Source organism: Colobus angolensis, unplaced genomic scaffold (genome assembly GCF_000951035.1).
Source record: "Colobus angolensis palliatus isolate OR3802 unplaced genomic scaffold, Cang.pa_1.0 Scaffold475, whole genome shotgun sequence".
In the NCBI taxonomy this organism is placed as follows: Eukaryota; Metazoa; Chordata; class Mammalia; order Primates; family Cercopithecidae; genus Colobus; species Colobus angolensis.
The window spans coordinates 275,162-292,263 of NW_012118210.1; the positions used below are offsets into that span (position 1 = coordinate 275,162).

Below are 17,102 nucleotides of genomic sequence, written 5' to 3' on the forward strand. Positions count from 1 at the left end.
AAAAAAAAAAAAAAAATTAGTCAGGCATGTGGTGTGTGTCTGTAGTCCCAGCTACTCAGGAGGCTGAGGCAGGAGGATCACTTGAGCCCAGAAGGTCAAGACTGCAGTGAGCTGTGATTGCACCATTGCACTGCAGGTTGGGTGACAGAGTGAGACCCTGTCTCAAAAAAAAAAAAAAAAGAAAAAAAGTGAGGCTCAAAATTACCAATGGGAAAAGAACACATGGTGTTTAAAAGATGGGCTTTGGAAACAGACTTCTGCTCAACTTCAGTTCTTAGACTTTCCAGCTGTGTGACCTCAGGCAGATTACTTAACCTTTCCGTGGTTCAGCCTCCTTATCTGTAAACTGGGGGGTTGATAACGCTACCTAGAAGGAAATATCACATGTAGAGCCCAGAACCACCTAGGACGGCTGTCATGATGACTATGTCAGGATTCCCTGGTGCACACCGAAAGCCTTTCAGGCCAAAGCCCCATACATATGTTGGCTGTGCCCCTTCTCTGTCAGCCTTGAGCTCACCCTCCTGCCTCTGTCTTCCAGTGTCCCCAGGCCAACCTACTGTGCATCCCAGCTGCAGGCCCGGCAAGCTTCAGTTCCCAGACCCATCCCAACCTGAGATCTCGTGGGGCTGACCCTAAACACAATTCTCGGTCAGGAGATGGCTCTCCCTGCCCTGGGTCTGAAAAATCTCCATGTCCTGCGGCTAATCTGCCTCACTGGGCTTTCCACAAATTGTGAAGCACAAAGAGAGTGTGAGCCACCTGGACACAAAGCCAATCAGGTTCAGGAACGCTGAGGAAGGGTGTGGATTCCGCAAGTCCCTCATCCGCACGGAGCCGGCTCTGCCAACACCAACCACCACCACGCCAAACTTCCTCTTGGGCTGAAACACAAGGGACCAAGGTGGAGTTTGAAAACACTGAAGCCATTGAGCAGAGAACAGCAAAATAAAGGAGCCGGCGGGGTCCCGACGAGCAAGATGGAAGCCAGCCCAGAACACACAGGAAGCCACGGCATCAGGATGGGATGAGACAGTCCCCGAAATGGTGGCTTGGAGAGCAGTCAGTCCCACCAAAACCTGTTCCTGAAGGTGCTCCACCATGTCTTTAGGTTGAAAACCTTCCGAGCACCCACAGAAAGTGTTCCCCCAATTTGGCTCTCCACTTCTACTGCCCCATCTCCAATAATGAGGGAGCTTTCCTCATTAAGCCAGACCCAGCCCATGGCCTGGTACTTCTGCCCTCCCTGGGTCCCTCCTCCATTAGACATGGGAATCTGATACTGCTGGGAGTCATTCAGAGGGCACAGCTTCTTCATCAGATGCTGGCAGAGGAGGCAAATGGGCAAACCATGATTGGTCACCTTACTCAGCGTGGGAACCACCGGCTTTTACTCTTCACTACAGTCTTCTGAGTTCCACATTTAAGATACTGTGGTATCTTAAATATTATTTAAATGCACTGCTGGAGGCTGTATGTGAACAGTATTACAGTGAAAAATCAAACTGACTTTTAAGTTATACAGCAACTCAGTATAATAAAAACTGATAAAAATTATCTCCATGCACTGGGTGTAGTGGCTCATGCCTGTAATCCCAGCACTTTGGGAGGCCAAGACAGGTGGATCACTTGAGGTCAGGAGTTAGAGACCAGCCTGGCCAACATGGAGAAACCTCGTCTCTACTAAAAATACAAAAATTAGCAGGACGTGGTGGCAGATGCCTGTAATCCCAGCTACTTGGGATGCTGAGGCAGGAGAATTGCTTGAACCTGGGAGGCAGAGTTTGCAGTAACCCAAGATCGTGCCACTGCACTCCAGCCTGGGTGACAGAGCGAGACTCGATCTCAAAAAAAAAAAAAAAAAATTATCTGCATGCATTCCTTAAACTCACTTCTTGGATGCCTCGGAGCATAGAAACATGAATGTCATCTCAGATTTGCCCCTTTTCTTCACCTTTGTACCCAGTTGTCACCATTTCCCACTGACTCTGCCCCTCTTCCTATGCCCACTGCTCTTGTCTTCTTCCAGGATTTCTTCCAAATGTTTGGGGATTTGCCAAATGTTTTCCTATTATTGATTTCTCATTTAATCCCACTGTGGTTAGAGAACATTCTTTAAATGATTTGAATCATTTTAGATTTATTGAGAGATTTGATGATCCTTGATGTGGTCTATCTTGGTTAATGTTCTGAGTACACTTGAAAAGAATTTGTATTCTACTATTGTTGGGTGAAGTGTTCTATAAGTCTGTTAGATCAAGTTGGTTGATTGTGTTGTTTAGTTCTTCCGTATCCTTCCTCATTTTCTCTCTCCTTGCTCTAGCAATTATTGAGGGTATTGAAATCTCTAAATATAATTGTATATAACTGTGTATTTCTTCTTTCAGTTCTATCAGTTTTGACCCACATATTTCAAAACTCCGTTATTAGATACATGCATGTTTAGGATGGTTATGTCTTTTTTATTAATTGACCCCTTTATCTTTCTAAAATGACCATTTTTATTCCTGGTAATATTTTTTGCCCTATAATTAATTTTGTCTGATATTAACAAACCATTCCCAATTTCTATTGATCAGTGTTAGCATAATACATTTTTTCCCCAACCTTTCACATTTAATCTATATGTGTTTTCATATCTATAGTTAGTTTCTTATAGGCAGCATACAGTTAGGTCTTACTTTTTTTTTTTTTTACACAATCTAACAATCTCTGCCTTTTAGTTGAAACGTTTAGACAATTTACATTGTGATTATTGATATGGTTGGGTTTCCATCCAAATTCTATAGAAATCTTGCTATTTGTTCAATCTGTTCTTTTCCCCCTCTTTTCCTGCCTTATTTTGGATTAATTAGAATATTTATTATGATTCCATTTTATCCCATTTATTGGCTATTAGCTGTAACTCTTTTTCAGAAGTTAAGGGTTTTATATTATATATTTTACTTACCACAGTCTACTTTAAAGTAATATTATGTGCTATTCCACATATACTATAAAGAACCTGACAACAATCCACTTCCATTTCTTTTCTCCTAGACCTTGTACTGTTGCTATATAATTCAATATTGAAGCAAGAGATTCTCCAGAGCTTGCCCAGAAGCCAAGATGTCTGGAAAGGATCTCAGCCTCTCTTAGCCTGCAGCTTGGGAAGAGTGATTCACAGAGCCTGACTGCCCACTGCTGCTAATCCGTACACCAGCCTTGGCTCACACATCTGACTAGAACTGTCTCCTATGAGTAACTGCCTCTCTTTATTCAGCCTTGCAAGTTTCCTGGGAGTGCTTCTAACAAGTGGACTTCACACATAAAAGGGGACTCTGGGAGACCTAGTTCCTGGCTTCTCTTCTGGAAGTCAGGGAAGAGTACGGTAAGGAGTGGCCACAGTGCCCAACTGACAATTGACAATTTCACCAAGTAAGTCCTTTTTGGGTTACAAGTCTAGTTTTTTTCTTCTTTTTTTTTTTTTCCGTAATTTCTAATTACCAAAAAGCAGTAAGACAGCCTCTGGAGAAATCTGTATAGCCAAAACACATATTCATGATAAAATATTAATATCTGTTTCCCTTTCAATCAAGAAAAGACGACTAGCAATCCCCTTATTAGGTTAAATATTTATGGCATTCTTAAGGTTACCAAATTACTACATTCCAGATAATAACCAGGATATGCTTCTACCAGCTTAAAAAAAAGCCACAAGGTTAAGAAACAGCTCTATTATCTATAAATAAGCCAAACTGCTTTTTAAGATTTCATTAGTTAATGATACACACAAACTTGCATACAAAACCTGGCTTGCACAGTGTGTCAGTCTAAATTATAAACTGCTTTAGGATTTGGTTTCAATATTATTGCCTTCCAAAACTGACACACAGGGACAAGATATGGGTGAAAGGCCAGGTGCAGGGGCTCAGGTCTGTAAACCCAGCACTCCAGGAGGCTGAGGTGGGTGGATCACTTGAGGTCAGGAGTTCCAGACTTGCCTGACCAACATAGTGAAACCCTGCCTCTACTAAAAATACAGAAAATTAGCCAGGTATGGTGGTGGCAGGCACCTGTAACCCCAGCTACTTGGTAGCCTGAGGCAGGAGAATCGCTTAAACCGGGGAGGCAGGGGTTGCGGTGAGCCAAGATTGTGCTACTGCACTTCAGCCTGGGTGACAGAGCAACACTTCATCTCGACAAAAAAAAAAAAAAAAAAAAAAAGATATGAGGGAAAACACTGGGGTATCTTAATAGTCAAGCTCCTCTTAGGGAAAGAGCTTTATTTTTGAGAAAAATCACTTGTTAGGCCTTTTAATGTGAGCCTCTTCATTTTACGTGAGGGATCTTGAAGGTGCGTTCTGAAGGGAAACTGCAAATCAGAGATGGCTAGACCACTCTGTAGTAGCAACTAAAACTTTGGGGCTAGGAACCAGTAGGAGGCAGAGGAAAGGGGAAAGTGCGTGCAGGTTAGCAAAAGGCTGAAATCTGCAGAGAAGGGAGCCAGTGAGAAATGCCCAGAAAAGGAGGGAGCAATGGACTTCTAGAAACCAGGACATCTACAATTCCATTTTCAGTTGTCTGCTGTGCTCTGCTATCCTGAACCTTTGGGAAGATGCCACTACAAACAGCCCCATAGAGGTGGTATTTAAGGAATGAAGAAGAGGAGCAGTTTTGAGACAGCAGAAAATGACACATAAGCACAGCAGAGTGACTAAAAAACTCACTCAGGTCCAAATCACAGTCACAGAATGAACTTGCACCCCCACCCTTGGACTCAGAGAAGCTGGTGTTTGGCACTCCAGACACAAAAATGGAGTTCACAGGAAGTTAGGAATGTGCTCTGCCAACTTAGAAAAAAAATTTTTTTTGAGATAAAGAGGGTAGAAGAAAAATGTAAAATCACTGTAGAAAAACTTCAAGGTGTGAGGCATGAGGGCAGGTGCTGAAAAGGTGGAAGGAGAGTCCAGGCAGTCAGACAGAACGAGCTAGTCATTTTCATCCACTATTTGCAAGAATTAAAAAGAAGTCTGACAACTCTTTGGTTGGCCTGGGAAAACAGGCATGTTCGTATGTTGCAGGAGGGAGAGAAAAACCTAATTTATGGAGAGCAACTTGGAAATACTTACTACAAATTAAAATGCAAATGCCCTTTGCTCTGGTAAATCCAATTGTAAGAATGTGTCCTGCAGAGCTACACAAGTCAAGTGACTTAGGCTTACTGCAGCCTTGCTTATAACAAGCAAAAGATGGAAACAGTCTATATGTCATTATAACAGACTGGCTATGAAAGTTACGACAGACTTGTGAAATAGAGTATTACACGGCTATAAAAAAAAAAAAAAGAACAAGGAAGCCCTTTATGTATTGAAAGGGAGTGGTCTCCAAGATAGATTATCAGGTGAAAGCAGCAAAGGACAGGCTAGTGTGCACTGTATGCTACAGTCTGTGTAGTAACAGGAGGGGTGGCAGCCAAAGAGAAAACATACTGTCTATGTTTAGGATCTCTTTGAAAGGACAGCCCAGAAACCTGTAATGCTGAAACTGGCGACACGCTCTTGCTGGGAACACGAAAAACAGAGTGGCTGGGAAACAGGGATAGGAGGGAAGAGGGCTTCTCATAGAAAATCTTTTTCCCTTTTTTTCTTCTTTAAAGTTTAGAATCGCACAAATGTATTCATTATCTAAAATATAAACAACCACTGAAAACAGACATAAATATCAGAGGGTTGCTCCAAGAAGTTAAGAATCTGCAGTGTACAGCGCCTTGGCTCATTCCTACCTCCCTTCCTCGGGCTCCCTCTACAGTGCTCAGCATCCTCTGCTGCCCCTGTCCCTGCCCTGCCCCATCCAATGACCCCAAGTGCTCCTGACTCCTCTCACCCCTCCTGGCCCTGCTGCAATTGGTTTTCACTCCCATGCCTCCCTGCTTCACCATGGGTCATCCAAGACCTTCTCGTCACCACATTCAAGGGCTTCTCCTCAGCCACATGCTCCTGGACTTCAGACATGGACAACCCTTACCTGGACCTTCTTCAAACTCACTCCTTCCTTTCTTCTCTCACCTCATGCCACCAAGGTTTTCTTTTCACATTTCACTTTCTTTCTTCATTTTGCCCAAGAGGTATGTATTTCCCAAAGCTCAATCCTCATCCCTCTATTCTTCTCTCTCCCTCATATCCCCAGAGTATGGGGGTCCCTCATTCTCAGGGTTTCCATGACCACCTCTATGTCAAAGACCACAAGCATCCTGAGCTGTGGGCCATCCTCTCTTCCAAGCCACGTTCCCAAGACATTTCAACCTGGTTGTCCCACTGCGCCCTGGATCTTCATGCTCTGTGCTAAACTCCAATTATCCACCCTTCCTGACGGGCTGTCCTCTGAACTTGTGGGCAAAAGCCAGTAGCTCTAGGAATCCTGGCAGCACCCAGTTTTTTTTTTTTTTTTTGAGATAGAGTCTTGCACTGTCGCCCAGGCTGGAGTGCAGTGGTGCAATCTCGGCTCACTGCAAACTCCATTTCCCGGGTTCATGCCATTCTCCTGCCTCAGCCTCCTGAGTAGCTGGGACTACAGGTGCCTGCACCACACCCGGCTAATTTTTTTTGTATTTTTTAGTAGAGACGGGGTTTCACCATGTTAGCCAGGATGGTCTCGATCTCCTGACCTCATGATCCGCCTGCCTTGGCCTCCCAAAGTGCTGGGATTACAGGCGTGAGCCACCACGCTCGGCCAACACCCAGTTTTAAATGCTTGGAGTGATTCCTACATTTAACAAACATCCTGAGATCAAAGGCTGACTGTGGCCGATGGTCCTTCTGTGCTTTCTCCCTCCAGCCAGTCTCCAGGCCACAACAAGTTTTGCTTGAAAATTTCTGTCATATGATTTCTTTCCTCTATATTTTCACTGACCCTCCCAAGCTGTGGATTGCATTAGATTACTTAACAGTCTCTGAATCATCCTATCATTTAGTCAACAGATATTTAGTGAAGATAAGCTATGCATGATGCATCAAGCCAGATGCCATGGGGATGCTAAGATGAGCGAGGAAGAGGAACCCCGACAGCTACAGTCAAAGCAGGAGGGGAAGGTAATAAAAGAAAAGATACATAAAGCGCAATATAAATTCATAAGAGGGAGGTATGACTTCTTGAGAGAGGACTCTGAGAAAACTGTTTGTGCAGTACAAAGGACATTTGAACTGGATGGACGGGATTAGCTGGATACAGACAAGAACAAAGGCATTAATGGGTCAAAAACATTGGGGCTTAGATCTCCATTATGCCCCTTAACCCTCTGTGACTTAGAGCAATTGACTTCTGGGTTGCTGTGTAGCAGATTAACTATGTATGTTGAACATGCAGAAAAATGAAGAATGAGATATAAATGATATAAAATGCAATTATGTACATTAAAGTATATCAGGCTGGGCACCGTGGCTCACGCCTGTAATCCCAGCGCTTTGGGAGGTCGAGACAGGTAGGTCACTTGAGGTCAGGAGTTCAAGACCAGCCTGGCCAACATGGCAAAACTCTGTCTCTACTGAAAAAACAAAAATTAGCTGGCGTGGTGGCCCACTCCTGTAATCCCAGCTACTCAGGAGGCTGAGGCTGGAGAATTGCTTGAAACGGGAGGCGGAGGTTGCAGTGAGCTGAGATCGCACCACTGCATTCTAGCCTGGGCGACAAGGGTAAGACTGTTTCAGGAAAAAAAAAGAGTATATCACCCAGGAGGTGATATATGTTGCCAGGGGTCAGTAGCAAGGGGAGGTTGTGGCTATAAAGGGGCAACAGAAGGAAATGTTTTGGGGTGAGGCTCTGCATCCTGACATCCTGGGGTGATGGTTATGCATGTGTTTTAACGGGTAAACCTGTACACCAAAAAAAAAGAGGCAATTTTACTGCATATAAATGTTTTTGTTTGTTTGTTTGTTTTCTGAGGCAGTCTCGCTCTGTAGCCCAGGCTGGAGTGCAATGGCACGATCTTGGCTCACTGCAACCTCTGCCTCCCGGGTTCAAGTGATTCTCCTGCCTCAGCCTCCCGAGTAACTGGGATTACAGGCATGTGCCACCACGCCTGACTAATTTTTATATTTTTAGTAGAGATGGGGTTTTACCATGTTGGCCAGGCTAGTCTCAAACTCCTGACCTCAGGTGATCCGCCTGCCTCAGCCTTCCAAAGTGCTGGGATTATAGGCATAAGCCACGGCGCCCAGCTTACTGTATATAAATTTAGAAGGTATTTGCACAAAAACAAAATTTTTCATGAACATACATAAATAAAAAAGGAAAAACACTTAATTCATTAGAATAGTTGTCTTTGGCAGAGTGAGAATGGGGATGGAGAAAAAAGGAATAAAAAATAAGTAAGTCTGAGAGCAGAGCCTTGCACAGTGCAACAGAGGCAATGTGTCAGGAACTGGGCGTGTAGACCATCCCTGTGCCTGAGGTCTCTTCCCCCTGCTTTCCAAAAGGGAGAGGGAATGGCCTAGAGGAGAGTGAGGAAAGTAAAGGAGAAGAAAAGAATTAGTGAGGAAGTGATGAGGAGGCAGGAAGTAGGGTAAGGAAGGGACAGACTGGAAAGTTATGGTGGTCCCAACTAGTGGTAGGTTCCATGAGCATGAGTACCACACTTACATTTTTACCATTACAGTCATCAAGCCAGGTCTAGAGTCTGGCACAGTGTGGTGTCACATAAATTTTGGTGACTACATCAAGGCAGTAACAGGATTTACAGCCTTGGTCACTGGCTGCTGGTGTGTGGGAACAGTGAGGGGACTGGAGCACCGGGCCGATGGATGGCCCTTCGAGGAGGAGCAGATTTGGGGCAAGTGAAAGCAGCAAGTCCAGCCGGAGTTATAACAGGCTTGGGGTCCCTGTGGCAGCTCTGACTGAGATGAGTGACAGGCTGCTGGACGTACATGTCTGGAGCTGAGGAGGTACCTGTGTGAACAGATCCATCTGGGACTTTCCCAAACACACAACTGACAAGAAAAGCTGTGGGAGCAGATGAGCTCCCAGGGCAGCAGGCAGGGCGCTGGGGAACAGACTCCCAAGGAGTAGGGAGAAGAGGAGCCTAAGAGAGACTCTGAGAAGTTGTCTGAGAAACAGGAAGAAACCCTGGGGTATCAAGGGGACATTTCAAGAAAAGTGTGGTGAATAGTGTCAAATGCTTACGCAAAAAATTTCTGCCAAATTTGGTAATGTGGGGCTCACTGGTACCTTCCCCTGAGAAGTAGAGCAGTGAGAACACAGTCAGACTGCAGTGGGACTGGACAGAAAAGAGAAGGGAGAAGGCGGTCTGACACTGAGGGACAGATGTGTAAGGAACAGCCAGGCACAGTGGTTCATGCCTGTAATGCCAGCACTTTGGGAGGCCGAGGCGGGAGGATCACTTGAAGTCAGGAGTTTAAGACCAGCCTGGCCAACATAGTGAAACCCCATCTCTACTAAAAATACAAAAATTACCCAGGCGTGGTGGTGCTCCTGTAATCCCAGCTACTCGGTAGGCTGAAGTGGGAGAATCGCATGAACCCGGGAGGCAGAGGTTGCAGTGAGCAGAGATCACGCCACTGTACTCCAGGCTGGGTGACTGAGTGAGGCTCCATCTGAAAAAAAATATATCTATGTATATATATATATGTGTGTTTGTGTGTGTGTGTAAGGAACAGCAAAGGAGGACCCAAGTCTAGGAATGTTCTTACAAGGTTAAGAGGAAAAGTCATCAAAGAGGACAGCAGAGATCACTGATGACTGATGGAACTGCTCCCGGACCAGGGTGTATAAGCTTAATATTAATGCAAAGCTTCTATTGTTTCTTTAGAACTTAAAAGATCCTAAGAATTAGAGCAAGCCACAGGGTGAGCCACAGGGGCCTTCAGATAAGGAGGTCAGAGGCACAAGAAAGTGGTTACCAGAAGTCAGCCCCAAGTGGAGCAGGGCTGGTCGAGATAATATAATAATAGGGAGACTTACTTTTGGTTATTTTCCATTCTGTAGTCTGAGTTTTGTGATATGAACATGTATCTACATTATTACAAGATACATTTTTATAAAATTTGCAGAGATCATCATTGACCCTGACAAGACTCATTTCAGTACATAATATGGGAAAAGAAACCAGACTGCAACAGGCTGAGAATGACCCAGGGAAGAGAAAATGGAGAAGTTAACTGCAGGTATCTTTTTCGAGAAGCCTGCCTTACAGGGGATGAGAAAGATAGGATAACAGTCACTTGACAAGATGTGAGGTGTTGTTTTGTTCTGAAGAAAGCATTTTGAAATATTGATGAGAAAGAGGTAGTGGGAATTAGGTTAATGATGCAGATGGCAAAGGAGATAACTGAGGAGCCGGCACAAGGTCTGAGCAGGCAGGAGTGTGCAGTTTCAGAGCAGGAGAAGGGTACACCATCACCAGGTGATATGGTTATGCTTTGTGTCCCCACCCACATCTCGTCTTGAATTGTAATCCCCATAATCCCCGTATGTCAAGGGAGGAGCAAAGTGGAAGTAACTGAATCACGGGGGCGGTTTCCCCCATGCTGTTCTCATGATAGTGAGTGAGTTCTCACCAGATCTGATGGTTTTATAAGGGGGTCTTCCCCCTTCACTTAGCACTTTTCCTTCCTGCCACCTTGCGAAGAAGGTGCCTTGCTTTCCCTTTGCCTTCCACCATAACTGTTAAGTTTCCTGAGGCCTCCCCAGCCATGCTGAACCGTGAGTCAATTAAACCTCTTTCCTTTTTAAATTACCCAGTCTTGGGCAGTTCTTTATAGCAGCATGAAAATGGACCAGGAATGTCTCATACCAGAGAGGGATACATATCCCTTTCTCCTTTCCATACCCAGTCCTGGGGCATGGGGGAAGCTGCTCCAGGATGGGCCTGAATAGTTGAAGCCAAACACAAAATCCCTGCTCCTCAGACACACTATGGTCCAGGACCTGATTCTGGCCAATAAGACCAAAGGTGGCATTTGATGGGGCTTCAAAAAAAGGCTCCCACTCCCCTGAAGGAGTGGCCGGAAGCCACTTTTTCGTGCTGATGAAAGGGAATGCGAACATGTGTGGCCCCAACTGCCACTGCAGCCATCCTGTTGCCACGTGGGCACCTGCCCTAGGATGCAACCAACAGCTGGATGGAGAGCAGAGAGGTGAAAAGCTCCTGGATCCTTGAGGAGGTCACTGAGCCGCAGGATCGACCAGCCCTGAAGCCTGCCCTTCACCTGGACTTCAGGAAAAAGGCACATTAACAGGCTTTCTGGTGTTCACAGGTTGAACTCTCTCACTGACAAGCATCCCTTGCACTGTGACAGGAGGAATAGGACTAATGGAGAGGCAGGAACGGAGGGAGATAATGTCAGATGGAATGTTTACATTTTCCTCTGTAAAATGAAAAGGGATCCTGATGCTAAGAGTGAGGGGGACCTTCGAGGAGGACAGAGCTTAGGGAGAGGGATGAAACCTGGAGCTGGGGGTTCAGGGCACTGGCAAGGAGCTGCCTAGAGTGACAGGGGCCTGGTGGGTGGTGCTGAGCACCAGATAAGGACGCTGAGACATCTGCCAGCTGCAAACAGCACAAGGCTGTGCCACTCACCAAAGACCCCCCTCTTGTGGGGACGGGCTCTGTGTTTGCCGTGTGGATGGACAGGACAAGTGGGAAAAGCATAGTGGGCATCAGCACAGCAGTGGTTGAAGTGATGAACCCCAAGGTCTAGGCTCCACTTGGAAGGGAGTGAACAGAGGAAGGGGCTGAATGGATAAAACAAAAGGAAAAAACAAAGGGATGAGGAGCTAGACATCTCCACGCATCAAAGAACTGGAAGTGAGAGCACCAAGGAGACAATGCAGAGAAAGTGTTTCCAGAATAACACAAAGCAGGGATCCGGGCCCAGCAACCTCCATGCCCCACTACTAGCCAGAGCTAGGAGTGTTGTTTCAGGATTAGCTGCAGTGGGTAAGTTCGAATGAAGCCAGACAGACACAGATAAGAACTCAGAGGGGCCTAGTTCTTCCTGCATCACTCAGAACCACGTGTACATCAGTAGACTGGAGGGGAAGTGTTCTCAAGTTTGTGCTGATGTTTCTGAAAGGGAATGGAGACCCTGCAAAGGAGAAATGAAGGACACAGTAAGAAAAGCATCCCTTAAACTGGTCTTTGTAAAGAACTCACCTCTGTATTCATCTTGGTCTCTTCCTTCGGTCACTGTAAAGACAAAAGCAGAGGTTCAGGTCCCTGGTGACACCTGCCCAAACTCCATGCAAACACTCCCTTTTGCCACCCCACGCTCCCCTACTGCTTCCTGTCCCATCGGTCTCATCTTCCCCAAATGCCTTCACCACCTGTGCCTTCCAGCAAGGATATCCAGGCCAGTGTCTATTCTGGCCTGGTGACAGCTGACTTCCCTGGGATTGACATCCTTAGAGAAGGACATTTCCAAGCCGAGGTCCATCTCCTACATTGGAAGAGCAGCTGCAATTGGGATGCCTCCATGGGAAGGATGCACTTCCCAAAACTGGTGCTTGAAGAGGACAGCTTTTTATCTGGCTTTTTAAATGGGGACAAGCAAGGCAATAAGAAATATACACTTTTCTTTTCTTCTTAGCTGAGTTTCCAGAGGACTGCAATTTAATATGTTCAAAGAACAGTTCAAGTAGCCACTCCGGACCCTCAGCATTAAGACAAAGGAAAGAGGGGGCAAACAGGTGAGCAGGAAGGAGGGGTGACAAGAGGAGATGAGGGGAGACCACAGAGTGAAGGAAAAGAAAGACAGCAACAGCACGGCTTAACAGGGGTCCTCAACTTCAATGTACCCCTAGGATTCTTGTTGAAAATGTGTATTTCTGGGTTTCACTCAGATTCTGATTTGGAAGGCCAAGAGTGGAGGGGAGGCCACGAATCTGCATTTTCACCAAGCATCCAGGTAAATGCACACAGACGGTCAGGAGCCACACCTGGAGAAACACTGGAATGTCAGTAGAACAGAGGCCTGTAAAGATTAACTTTTCCCCTCACTTGTTAGAGCTACTAGAATTGCCACTGTATTTTAACTAAAACTGGGCAGGCAAGGGCAAGCAAATGGATAACCAGAGGTGATGAAAAATGCACTACAGATGCCTCTCCAGCCCCTCCACCTGCACAGGCAGTCCAGGAAGCCAATGCCGATGACCACTTCTAGCTTGCAGAGGGCAGAGGGCCTCTCAAAAGGGGAGGCTATGGCAACCCCTGCCCTTGGACCCACCACAGCATTTGATCTTATTCTCTTTGGTTAAGCACAGGGATGAGAACCATGAATGACAGTGAAATAACCACCCCCATTCCAAAACAAACAAAACCAAACCTTGGCAACCTTAAGATTACCTGGGGAAGGGTACGTGGGTGATCGTGTGGGCTTTGTGTTGAAAATAGCCTGCTTTTGAGGCTGGACACTGGCTCACGCCTGTAATCCCAGCACTTTGGGAGGATGAGGAAAGCAGATCACCTGAGGTCAGGAGTTCCAGGCCAGCCTGGCCAACATGGTGAAACCCTGTCTCCACTAAAAATACAAAAACTTAGCCAGGTGTGGTGGCGTATGCCTGTAATCCCACCTACTCGGGAGGCTGAGGCAGAAGAATTGCTTGAACCTTGGAGGCGGAGGCTGCAGTGAGCCAAGATCGAGCCACTGCACTCCCAGCCTGGGCAACAGAGTGAGACTCTGTCTCAAAGAAGAAAAAAAAAAGAAAATAGCCTGCTTTCGGCAACTCCCCTCCCTTCTCTCTTACCATTGCTCCTTCCTGCTTTGAGAGCGGGTCTCATGACTCAACCTGGCCAGCACACATGATGTCTTTCCTTTTGCAGTCTGGAGCCTTTTTACATCTCCTGAAAAAAATCTGAAAAAGGGAACCTACTAGAAGAAAAACTCCAAAAAGCAGAATGTGACAAAGAAAGTGGACTTTCTTCTCAGATCCTGGGGAGGCAATGTAGGTGTGATGTCTTTTTATACATGAAATGTCTCAGAAAGGCCAGGCACAGTAGCTCATGCCTGTAATCCCAGCACTGTGGGAGGCTGAGGTGGCAGGATCACTCGAGCCCAGGAGTCCAAGACCAGCTTGGGCAACATGGCGAGACCCTGTCTTTACTTTAAAAAGCAGCCAGGCATCATGGCATACGCCTATAGTCCTAGCTACTTGGGAGGCTGAGGCAGGAGGATTGCTTGAGCCCAGGAATTTGAGGCTGCAGTGAGCTATGATCATGCCACTGCACTCTAGCCTAAAGTGAGAGTGACATGAGTCACTGACATGTCACATGTCACCTCTGTCACTCACAGGATGAGAGAGACCCTATCTCTTTTTTTCCCCCCCAAACTATTTTGTACCCAGATGAGAGACCCTGTCTCATTAAAAAAAAAAAAAAAAATCTCAGAAGGATAACTAAGACACTGAGAGCTGACCCGCAGGCGGTGGGTGGGGTGGGAGCACCAGCACTAAGTGGCGGATGCCTGAAGACACAGCAACAGAGGGTCCCCAGAAAGCACACTCTGCTCGCCCTCCCCTGGCTACCTGGAGGCCCCACAGAGATGCCCTCTCCAACACCCTACTGTGCTTTACTTCTGTTTTTAAGAACTTTTGTTCAAGTCTCCCTTGGAGGTTGCACATGAGTGACAGAGTCACATAACAGAACACCCAAATGTGAGGAGGATGAGAACAGATGTGAACCTCTCTGGGTCAGCTAGTTCATACACATTAACCCTAATCCTCAGAACCCTGGCAAACAACAACAACAACAACAACAACAAAAACTAGTATTAATTCCATTTTACAGATGAAGTGCCTGGAGTTCAGGGAGGGTAAAGCACCCTGCCTCACAGCCAAGGCACTATAGCACTGCCCTGCAGTTTCCAGACTTCCTGTTTCTAGACCCAAACCCCGGGCTGTGCCAGAGGCCTCGACAGGTCCTGTCTTACATTCACCCAGAGAGCTTCCATGCTAAACAGGAGACCTGGTGTCCAGTCCTGTCAGTCCTGAACTACCCAAGCAACTATGACAGTCAAACAGGTTATAGGCTGTAGGCTGAATGGCTGGACTTCATCTCTAAGGTCTGCTCCAGCTCTAAATTGATCTATGGTTTCCAGACAAGGAAATTCAGGTAACTTTTATAACAGACAGAATGATACCCTCAGTCATGATCACAGAATGTAAATTATGATTATAGCAAGAAGGCCTAGCTGACTGACAGATCAAAATGTTTGCCAGAGTGTGTGGTTAAAGTGTGGTCAGGAATACACTCTGACATTATAGGGGGACTAAAAGTGGGTAGCATCTCTGTGGAAGGCAGTGTAGCAGTAACTCTTAAAATTCCAATCTGACCTAGCAATTCTACTGCTTCCCATTTCTGTCTCCAGCCCCCAAACTACATTCAGAAGAAACTGCCCTGAGTCCTTTGACCTTGAAGAAATCTCACTACTCCTTGCTTTTTCTTTCTTTTTTTTTTTGTAATTAACATATGTATTTATAACTAATTTAACTTTTCCAAATTCTCATTTGCAAATGAGATTTATATAGTTAAAACTGAATATACAAACCAACATATTAGGAGGATCAAAATTTACACTACTCAAACGTGACTCCTTAAGACTGACTTTAACATGTTCTTTCAACTTTATTCAAATCAGATGTCCCTCCTCCAGCATATATCATTTTAAAAAATGAATTTAATGCTATCAGAAGGTGATGTTCACTTTAATCCTGTTTGCCTTCACACCACTGTTGTGAGTCTTCATTCCAGGCCACATACATAAAGAGGGCCAGCACCACATGGCCGCCGACCACTGCAACAATAGCAGCATAAAAATATCTGTCCCTATTGGACATCCCAAGGGTGCCTTCAAATATGTAAGATTTAGTTGTGAAATATAACCCAATAGGAACGGTGATCATTAAAGCTGTGAAGAACAGGAGTGTCTTCACTGTAGATGCTAATGAGCTTTCTTTTCCGAACTTAGGAGACTGCAGTGCGTTCAATGCTGCTTTATCCGGGCACTCCACGGTATAACTGTGCTGGCACAGGCACTTGGTGGCAGGCTACTTGCTTTTCCATTCTAATGAGATCTTAAAGGAAAATTTTCCTATAAAAGTGGTCTACAAAACATTACTTACGAACTTTATCGTTTTCCTACATAATCTGGGGAAAGCAAAACAAAAGAAAACAAACAAACGAAGGATGTGGACAGATGCATATGCATGAGAAAGAAGCCTACCTGGAACTCGTACACTGGGCATCAGGGGTGTACCAGCTAGAATAAATGGCATTGCTGTTTATTTGTTTATTTTTCAGGGTCAGGGTTTCGTTCTTTAACCCAGACTGGAAAGAAGTGGCATGCATGATCACAGCTCACTGCAACCTCGAACTCCTGGGTTCAAGTGAACCTCCTGCCTCAGCCTCCCAAAGTTCTGAGACTGTAGGCATGAGCCACTGCACCTGGCCACACTGCTGTTTTTAAAGCACATGCAGTTGGGGTACCCCAACTCGTTGTTCACAGAGCTTTGAGTGACTGGCAGGACCTGCCAATGTCACATAACTGTAAAGGACAGACAGATCCTTTCTGTGCTGTTTCCCCTTCTGCTTTCAACTTCCCCTTATAATAAGATGCACTGTCAGGAGAGGCAGCAATCCCAGGCCAAGCAAGATCTGGCTCCACCTTCCAACTCTCTGCCTGCCCATCACACAGCTCCCTCTCCTTTCCTCCCCATCATCTGGCCAGGACTAGTTAAACACTGAACAGAATCCAGGAGGAACTTTATTCTGTATTTTAATATATCTTAAAATATCTAAGACCTAATCCTGTAACAAAAAGGTTTTGGTTTGTTTAGTTTTTCTTTTTTATTTAAATGTCAAAGGTTTAGTATTTAAATGGTCAAACACAGAAACATTCTGTTTTCTAACTTTTAGTATTATGCTGAGAAATATTTTCTCAAAACACTTAAATATATTTTTATTTTCTTACAGATTTTTAACTTTTTTTTTTTTCTTGAGACAGTTTCACTCTTGTCACCCAAGCTGGAGCGCAATGGTGCGATCTTGGCTCACTGCAACCTCTGCCTCCCAGGTTCAAGCCATTCTCCCACCTCAGCCTCCTGAGTAGCTGGGA

At 45.5% G+C, this 17,102-nt stretch overlaps 1 protein-coding gene across 3 annotated transcripts in view; it reads right to left on the reverse strand.

Moving 5' to 3' along the window:
• BLVRA (biliverdin reductase A) overlaps nt 1–17,102 on the reverse strand; it is a 47,756-nt gene that overhangs the window by 22,811 nt on the left and 7,843 nt on the right. For all 3 annotated transcript variants that reach the window (XM_011958784.1, XM_011958785.1, XM_011958786.1), the window contains 2 exons: nt 12,149–12,181; nt 763–884 (listed from right to left, as the gene is read on the reverse strand). In XM_011958784.1, coding sequence (XP_011814174.1) covers nt 763–884; nt 12,149–12,160 — 134 coding nt within the window. In that variant the 5' untranslated portion in view covers nt 12,161–12,181. The remainder of the gene's footprint in view (nt 1–762; nt 885–12,148; nt 12,182–17,102) is intronic.